This window comes from Triticum dicoccoides, chromosome 2B, assembly GCF_002162155.2.
Source record: "Triticum dicoccoides isolate Atlit2015 ecotype Zavitan chromosome 2B, WEW_v2.0, whole genome shotgun sequence".
Classification (NCBI taxonomy): Eukaryota; Viridiplantae; Streptophyta; class Magnoliopsida; order Poales; family Poaceae; genus Triticum; species Triticum dicoccoides.
The window spans coordinates 37,207,262-37,216,686 of NC_041383.1; the positions used below are offsets into that span (position 1 = coordinate 37,207,262).

Genomic DNA, 9,425 nt, shown 5'->3' on the forward strand with positions numbered 1-9,425 from the left:
ATGTGTCTGTGTACGTTTTGCGGGGTGTACGTAAGAAAGTTCTTGTTTGATTGTTTAATAGTAGTAGAGATGATTAGCTTAGAAAATCGAGATATTTTCTCATTAATTTCAGCTCTTCTGATGAGGCACATAGTTTTGTGCTTGGGGTGCTCAGAAAGAATAGGATGTTTTCTTTTTTATACATCTCGTGGCTTATACTTGTGTCAGAACAGAAAGGAAAAAAGAATACTTGCTCTTTACATGGAAACGACGCTCCTATGGTTATTGTGATCTCAAATTTTGCATAATTTCTTTTAATGTTTTATTTACTCTTTTACTGGCTTCCCCGTCTTTATTTGTGACGCTTAGTTGCTCACCCTGGCATGCTCTGTTACCCAAGATGCAGTTTAAGGATTCAAGTGGCGATTCCAACCCAAAACATTGCAAAGAATCTGCTACCAGAGGCTTCATTATGCACACCTTTTCTTTTTACAAAATGGAGTCTGATATGCTGTCATCACATCACCAGGTATGCCTACAACACCAATGTTTGTACAGTGACATTTATTCACACACAAATGAATATATTCTAAGGTTAGAACGAACATCACCTTCAACATCTGGTGTGTATCGTAGTTGGGTGACAGCAGATCGCGCAGTGGGCCTCTCGGCGGTGTGAAAATCCGGCAGAAGAAATCACTTGATCATATATTTGATTATACTTCTGATTGCTCAATCATATATAAAGAACAAAATATAATGGACAAACCAGGTGATAATGATATTGCCGCGTGTGTCCTAGATGGGGTGTGTTCTGCATTAAGAATAGTAGATGTAGCTTTCTTATGAGCCATGTTTAGTGCATACCTCTCCCTTTCCCTTTGTCTCTTCAACTCTTTAGGACCTGCCATTTGGCCTGCGTGACAAAATCTTTACATAGGCTCGAGTTGGTGATATATTTAAGTTACTTACCTGAGTTGGTGATGTTGAATAGGTCCTCAAATTGGGTCCCTAAGTCGTCACGCTGAGTCGTAATTATTGAAATTTTCCTTGTTACAAAATGTCCGGTTTGATTTGAAGGAATTTGGATCATGAAATGGAGCCTGATCGGACATCATCACATCAGCATTTATGCCTGTACCACCAATGTCAGTACAGTAACATTTTTTTACACACAAATGGAGTTCCAAATTTGTTAGGCTGAGAGGATGCCATATGCAACTGTCTCAATCAGGATCTTAGTGTTCCCAATCATGGTTGTTGTACATGAAAGATTTACTTGAGCCATAAACAGGATGGTTGCAGGAGAAAAATAAGTACAATGATTTGGTGTTTTCAATGCTTTGAGCTGAAAAACAGTTCAGATACCTGAATTGCTGATGGTCCTGAAGTCGTTACGCCGAGAGGATGCCATATGCAACTGTCACAATCAGGATCTTAGTGTTCCCAATCATGGTTGTTGTGCTTGAAAGATTTAGTCATGAGCCATAAATAGGATGGTTATAGGAGAAAAAGAAGTACAATGATTTGGTGCTTTCAATGTTTTGAGCTGAAAAACAGTTCAGATTATATGCTTCGAGCCGTGAAACTGCTTATCGCATTAGTCTTTTTCATTGTATTTTAGCGCTTCCGGTGATTCCTTCTCTGTCATCATTGTGCTTTTCAGGTTTGATTCCTTTTGTGACACATTAAGTGGCCTCACAGGTTGGTTGCATGTTTCCCTCTATTATGTAAGTAGTAACCCATAGTGCCGCTTTTTTCCTTGGTGCTAATAGAAACAAATTCTCAAACATAGTACACAAGAAATATTCAATGGCAGGAACACCAGTACGATATTATGCATATATAATCATGAACATACTACAATATTTGTTTCCTCAGGTTCTGTGCCCAGTTCAATCACCGCTCCTCACAGTAGGGTTAACCGAAGAGTCTCTTAGGTTCTGGGCCTCTGGACTGTACAAAAACACCATGAGAAAACAAAACACCATGAGAAAACTCTGTTAGAGCCAGCACACCTGTAGACTGTGAACCCAAGTAGCAGAACATGACAATTTTTTGTGAAATCAGTCACTCCATCTAACCACACTGATTAATGTGTTTATCCAAGAATAGTATTCAGTAGAATAGCAGACAAGAATGGTAAATCTCGACAGATAGGAGAGAAATTGGGCAGTAAGGCAGCAAAGCGAAGCTGGGACTGAACCTGGAGACCATATCGGATGACGCCGATCTGCTCAACACCCTTGAACGGCTCCGGGAGCAGCGGGAACAGGTTTCGCCCTCGTGCCACCAGGTTTTGCCGTCCTGTTGCTGGTTGGCGAGCCGATACTTCCCGTCAGCCTTGTTGGTATCGGAAACGCTGGAGAAGAGCTACGCCGCAGGCATGAAGTCCTTCCCGGTGACCAGGTATCCGTCGGGGACTCGAACGTCCACCATACGACCGTGTCGTCAGCGTGGAACAACACAAAGTTGTCGTCATCTCGCAGGGCGCCCGCAAATCAGGCAGATCTGATTGGGCGACCAGGTGGGTTTCCATTGGCCGTGGAAATCATACCTGGCCGATCTGATGGGGCTGTCTGCTGCTTCAAAACTCAGGCAAATTGATGCATAATAATCTTGTTGTAGCCTGACAAATATGTGAATATCTGATTGTAGGTGAAAGGAGGGGCGGCCACCCACTCGACGGTGCGGTGCAGGGTGGCAAGGGAGCCGGCAGGGAGGCGTCAACGCGGTGCATGGCCGTGAGGGAACCGTCTAGGGAGGCGACGATGCGATGCAGGGATCGAGGCCGCCGTGCAGGGAGGCGACGGGGCTGCTGAGCTTCGTCTGGGGCGGTGGCGAGGAAAGGCAGGGAGAGGGGCGAGGGAGACGATTAGGTTTAGTTTCCTTTTATTCAAATTGATTAGATGGTTAGATTAGCGTGATTTGAGGGCCTGCGGAGGTGGGATGGAGAGTTTCATGTTTTCATCTGGTGGAGTATGGTCAGTCCATGTAAACTGCTAAGCGCACACCAGATCTCGAATAAATTAATAATGGCTGTTAGATTGGGTCGTGTGGGCTTCATCCTGTGGTGGTGATGTGTCTGTGTACGTTTTGCGGGGTGTACGTAAGAAAGTTCTTGTTTGATTGTTTAATAGTAGTAGAGATAGAGATTTTTTTTTATTTCGGAGCAGATGGCTGAGATTTGATTTTTGTAATAATTGAGAAAAAATAGACAGAAATCTCCGATCAAACGGCTCAGATTTGCTTTGTACAGTAAGCTTAGAAATCCAATCTCCCGTTTCCTCCAGCGAGTAATAAAATCTCCGATGGCCGTTGTTTCTCGGCCGCTCCGCTTCCGGTGGACGCGACCAGGCGGCGGCGGCGGCGGCGGCGCGTCGCCGGGCTGCCCTGGCCCTGCCTTGGGTACGTCTCTTCTCCCCATCCGTAGGACCCCAACCCTGCCGCTTTGCTCCCGAGTTCCCAGATCTTGCCATCTGTTTTTTCTTTATTTCGATTTCTTGCGCCTTTTGTCGAGGGCTCTGTGGATGCGTGTGGGAGAATCAGAGGTGAAGCAGCTGCCGCTCCTGGCTTCTGAATCCCGCTCGTGGAGAACCGGCGACGGGGAGTGCAGAGCCCCTCGATTGGGGCGTTGGGGGGATTTTTTACCCCCCTAATTTTGGTGAAATTCAGTGAGTGAATGGAGGTTCCATGCTGCTGGCAATCAGTCGGAACGAAGGCGTTTGCTTGTTTTACTATAGCCAATGTAGCCATTTACTGTCTGAATTACCCTCGAAAAAAAAATATTACCCTCTGAATTTGTACAGTGCAGAGTATTGCCCACTAATTCCCCACTAATACTGTCCACTAGTACCAGCATATTTGGGCGTTTGTTTGTTTGGAGCGTATTGACAGTGCAGAGTATTGCCCACTAATACATCTGTAGCTAATTACTGTCTGCATTACTATAGGTATTCCCCACTAATTCAGAGAGTATTACCCTCTGAATTTTGACAGTGCAGAGTAATAATTTTCATATGTTTTTTTTTTTTTTGGAGAATACAATGTTGTTCTATAAGTACTCAAAATATGCTAGTAAAAACATTTTTCTTGATTCAGCGGTTGCATATTACTATTAGCAAGATTTTATGGGATGTTCGACACCAGCCCATGCCTATTTACATCCGACTCCCTTCAGTTGTTGGGAATGTTTGAATAAAATGGATTCATCAAAGATACATTTAGGCATATGAATACAAATACCGATGCATTTCTGAAGAAAAAAAACGAAATACCATGGTGCCTGCAATACAAGGTAGCTAATGTTCTTCAAACTATAATAGAAAATTTTCTTGATTCACTGCTTACATATCAAGGTAGCTATTGAAGGACTGTTTGACGCCAGTGGCCCAGACAATGTAGCTGTAGGAAACTTTTATTAGTTACTAACCATATGTATTACGTATTCACCTCTACCCCTTTTCTAGTGTAGAGAATGTATGACAAAAACAGGTTCAGAGATATAAATAAGCAAATAAATAGATATTCATATGCATTATGAAAAGAGGATACAGATGTGTCGCAAAAAAAGAAAAGATACAGATGCATCAGTGATGCTATTGTTCAGCTAAACATAGGTTCCTGAATACTATATTTACCATTAATTCTGAAGCTTCAAATGAAAACAGTATCATATTATCCATGTATTGCATAATCTTGCTTCATGCTACACTTATTTGTTAACAAGCAGGCACTATGGAAGTGAACTGATGAAGGAAGAGGGATCCGGAGGCGTGGGGATCTGCACTGCTCCATCAAGCATTTGTGTCACTTTAAGCATGGTTGGCCGCATAGTCGGCTCCTCCTGGAGGCACCAAAGGGCGACAGCCACGAATCGCTCTGCCTTTTTGATGTTGAAGTTTTCCTCATCGTCGCCTTCCACCAGCAAGTCGATCCTCCCACATCTATAACAATCGTTTGCCCAGTAAGTCAGTATTGAGCGTTCTTCATCCGCGATCTCTAGCTCCACATTCCTCCTGCAGCACACAAGCTCCAGCAGGATCACCCCAAAGCTGTAAACATCGACTTTGGAAGTGATCCCTATGTTCTTGAACCACTCTGGGGCAACGTAACCTCGAGTACCCCGGATGCCGGTGTATGTTTGTGTCTGATTGGCTCGAAGAAGCTTCGCCAGGCCAAAGTCTGCAATCTTTGCCATATAGTTGTCGTCGAGCAGGATGTTCTGTGGTTTTATGTCGCAGTGGATAATCTGTGTGCTGCACTCCTCGTGCAAGTAGAGCAGCCCTCGTGCCACTCCAAGTGCAACTTGCACACGGAGGCTCCAATGCGGCCGAGCATCACCAAAGAGGAACTCGTTCAGCGAGCCATTGGTCATGAACTCATATACAAGCAGTCTGTCAGTTCCCTCATTGCAGAAACCAAGCAGTCTGACCAAGTTCTTGTGAAATGTCTGCCCGATGGTTTGCACTTCCACCATGAATTCCTTTTCAGTCTCTTGCTGGAGCTTTTCAATTTTCTTGACTGCAATGCTGGTTGCATGCTCATCTTGCAGCTGTCCTTTGTACACGGTACCAGAGGCACCGCTGCCAAGCACCTCACGGAAATCACTAGTTGCCTTCTCCAGCTCATTGTAAGTGAAAATCTTTGGGGGCAAGATAGAACTACCTGATGATTGCGATGACATAAGTTTCTTCTTGGAGGTTTTGGAGATACCGCAGTAAGTGCCGAAGAGCAGAATACTGCCAAGGAGAATGTTTACCAATACAGAACCCCCAAAAAACAAGGAACTCCCAAGAATCCAGTACTTCTTGTCTTCCTTCCATTTGGTGGAGCCGCTGCTAATCTGGGACTCTGAATTGTTGCTCCTCGGTACCTTGATAAGAACTGTCCTGTCTACATCTGCCTTCATATTCCCATTTGATAAAGGGAGCTTTTTCTTCCAGCAGGTATTTGTGCTTGCGCGGAAGACGGCTGTGGCACAGAAGCAATCAATCACACAGAGTGTCCGGCATTCATTCTCATCTATGGGGCTGTACTCCTCATAGTCGGCTAGAGGCCAGTCAACACCATTGATGGGAGTCATCTCAAACTTGTCCATTGCTGCTGCCTCATCCAGGTAACAGCTTTGTGGTTCAAAGTCTGGCCTGCAACCTTTGTATTTTCTCTCCTTGTCGAAGAACTCGTAATGTTCTGGGCATTGGCATATTGTTGTCTGATTCTGGGTGCCATCGAAGCTGCAGTAACTGTTGAAGCCGCATGCCCCACTGCCAGCATTTTTTTCCATTATCGCCTGGCAGATGTTCTGGGGAATCCAGCTCACCGCCGTCCATTTCAAGCTCCATACACTTCTGGCCTTTCTGCTCTTTGGGTAGAGATATTGCCGAAATACACCGTCTGGGTCAAGCGTGCCACGATTGAAGAAATCACCCATTGAGACCCCCCCTGCTGAAGTGATATTGACCTGTGTCCCATTTGTCGTTGTGAAGTATATCCTTCCAGTTTCATTGAACACCAACTGTGAGCCGTTCCCAACTGTATTGGATGCCCAGTATGCATCGTACCGTTTTGTGGTAGGCTCAGCAATTGGATAGAATACAAGATTACCATCAGATTGCACAGCTAAGAGAAACCGGCCATTGGCGTAGTCCTTAGGGATGAGACGGCTTCTAAGTACCTTTTCCTGCTGACCCACAGGAAGCACTTGTGTGGGAAGGATGGTATCAGCCGGGACGTCAAAGGTCTCCCACTTTGGTTTGCCATCTGCACCGACAAGCCTGAAGTTGCCTGTGTCGAGCAATCTGGCGTAGGCCGCACCAGGGGCCCCGGGACTCCAGACTTCATCGTCCGATGGGTTGCGAAGCGAGAGCAACCCAGCAGCCGTGAGCCGCAGCACAGAGCTGGATGGCACTTGCACCGGTGTGTCTTGACTGCTCTTGGCATACCAAGCGACAGTTTTTTCAGGGATCTTGTTGAACCAGACTGCAAGGAGGTACGAGGAGGTGTTACCTTCCATTGGCAAGAAACCGAATGCGAAGTCGCCGGAGGGCGAGAGCCATGAGCTGTTTGGCCCCTGGGGCGTCAAGGAGGAGCCCAGGGTGATGTTCACCTGTGCTCCAGCAGCAGATGAAACCCCCAGCAGCAGTAGCAAGAACTGGAGGAAGCGCCATGGGTGGTGAGGTGCCATTGCTTTTGCTTTGGTTGGTGCCCCTACTGGTGAGAGCAAGCTTATGCCCCTTGGAGTATGGCACTTAACAGTGGCTAGTCATCACGCGTCTTCTTCGTGGAATAGTTTGGCGTCAGTACGGCACGGTGGAAAATAATGTCCATGAATTGGATTTTGTGTGGAACAGTCTATGAGGCTGGGCTTGAATTGGTCAATTCCTCTCCCTATCAGTGACATTTTTGTTGTCATGCACAGAAAGGTATTCCTGCTGACTGTTAAACTTGAAGCAAAACAAAGCAGAAAAAGGTATTCCTGAATGCTTTTTCCTCTACTGCTACTGTTCTGAGCTTTCTAGAATGATTGTTTTGTCTTTACCAAATTGCCATCAACGCACGTTTCGAATGGAAAGTGCCAGTCTGGTTCCAGAAATATTTGTGCAGAGGAACTGAGAAAACACTGTCTGCAATTTATTTGTCTCTTGATACAGAAGGCGTCTTCCGTCAGTCTGAACTCTAAATCCTGATAAAAGTTCCATCAATTATGACTATTTTTCTCGCTTACGCATCTCATGGCATTCAAAGATTTCCATTGACTTGACTTGACTTGGCATGTGACAGCTGGTCATCGGCCAAACACTGTAATGAGGACAGGAACAGTAGGGTAATGTCTACCACCAACAGGTCAGTGGCATTGAACTGCTCAGCTGTGACCAATGGCATCTGATTCCTTTTCTATGACGGGGAGGATGCATCTGACTGTGACGTGCTGCATCTTTTGGCATCGAGTCCTTTTCTAAGCTGTAATTGGTGTTTCCGTGAAGGCAGGGGCACAAGGATTGGACCCATTGGTCTACCGGAATAATGGAAATTATTGTTGGAGTAACTGTCAACACGGCACATGGCTACGGTTAGTGGAACATGGTAGACCACTCAATTCCCCTTGTCCACGCCTGAATTCCTGAAGAACGGATTTAATTTCTAGTAATAATTTATGGTTAGTCAGATTTCACCTTTTTTTAGGGAAACTCGGATTTCATCTTTGTTTGAGGCAAACTCGGATTCATTTTTGTAGGGAAATTTGGATTTTGTATGGAGATGTATAGTCTATGAGGCTGGGATTGAATCGGTCAATTGCTGTTACAAGCTTGTGGAGATGTATGGTTCATCCTCTGATCCTCTCTTGTGCTGACTGTTACACTTAAAGCAAGACAAAGCAGCAAAAAGGTATTCCTGATTGCTATTTCCATCCTCTACCCCTGCTGGCCTGTCAAGTCTTGGTTCAGAAAAATAGCTATGGCCTATCAAACTTCAACCTGGCTATGGGCATGAAAATCTTCCTGTGAGCAAGAAATTTGTTCAGATTTACAGAAACTGCTAGTTGCTACTGTTCTGAGTTTTCTAGAATATCTGTTTCACCTTTACCGAATTACCATTATCGTGCAATTTAATTAAATGAAAAGTGCCAATCTGGTTCCAGAAATATTGTATTTGTTTAGAGGAATTAAGAAAACACTGAAATTTATTTGTCCCTTGATACAGACGAACTCTGGATCCTGGAGAAAATTTCACACAATTATGGCTCTCATTTCATGCATCCGAAAATCACGATGTTTTATTGATTTCGCTTCTCACTGCATCCAAGAGCTTCCGTTGACTTGACTTGACTTGGCATGGCACAGCTGGGCACCTGTCAAGCACTTTATGAGGAACAAGAACAGAAGGCTGATGTCTGACTGTTCTTCTGTATACCACTAGAAAATTTGACCAGTGGGATCACCGCCAGAGGCGCGTCGAGTCCTTTTCTATGACTGGGAGGATGGCTGTGGCTGTGGCTGTGACGTGTTTACACTGCATTGGCGCTTCCGTGAAGGCAGGGGCACAATGACTCGACCCCATTGGTCTACCGGAATAATGGGGCAGTAACTGTCAACACGGCTACGGTTAGTAGGGCACTGTAGAGTGTAGACCACTCAAATCCGGTGCTCCACGTTTGAGTTTTTGAAAAATGGATATAAACTGAACCGTAAAAGATGTCTTATCTTTAGTTAAGGAGGTACTCCCTCCGTAAAGAAATATAAGAGCTTTTAGATCACTAGAGTTGTAATCTAAACACTCTTATATTTCTTTACAGAGGGAGTAGTAGATAACAGGTGTGTAAACAGTACTCCCTTCTTTCTTAGATACAAGTCTTTCTAGAGATTCCAATATGGACTACATGCGGAACATAATGAGTGAATCTATACTCACATTTGTATGTAGTCCATATTGGAATCTCTAAAAAA

The 9,425-nt window shown here is 44.8% G+C and overlaps 2 protein-coding genes across 3 annotated transcripts; one reads left to right on the forward strand and one right to left on the reverse strand.

Moving 5' to 3' along the window:
- Nucleotides 1–4,482: 4,482 nt before the first annotated feature.
- On the reverse strand, nt 4,483–7,187 carry LOC119361984 (G-type lectin S-receptor-like serine/threonine-protein kinase LECRK2). The gene has a single exon (XM_037627159.1). The coding sequence runs from the start codon at nt 7,163–7,165 to the stop codon at nt 4,715–4,717; it is 2,451 nt and encodes an 816-aa protein (XP_037483056.1). The 5' UTR covers nt 7,166–7,187; the 3' UTR covers nt 4,483–4,714.
- Nucleotides 7,181–9,350, forward strand: LOC119361985. 2 transcript variants are annotated; one of them, XM_037627162.1, is made up of 5 exons: nt 7,181–7,450; nt 7,762–7,824; nt 7,965–8,050; nt 8,216–8,367; nt 8,823–9,350. In XM_037627162.1, exons 1-4 carry the CDS (start codon nt 7,335–7,337, stop codon nt 8,251–8,253), a joined length of 303 nt encoding a protein of 100 aa, XP_037483059.1. In that variant the 5' UTR covers nt 7,181–7,334; the 3' UTR covers nt 8,254–8,367; nt 8,823–9,350. The 2 variants fall into 2 exon arrangements, with proteins under 2 accessions (XP_037483059.1, XP_037483057.1); XM_037627160.1 differs by having other exon boundaries at nt 8,683–9,345.
- The last annotated feature ends 75 nt before the right edge of the window (nt 9,351–9,425 follow it).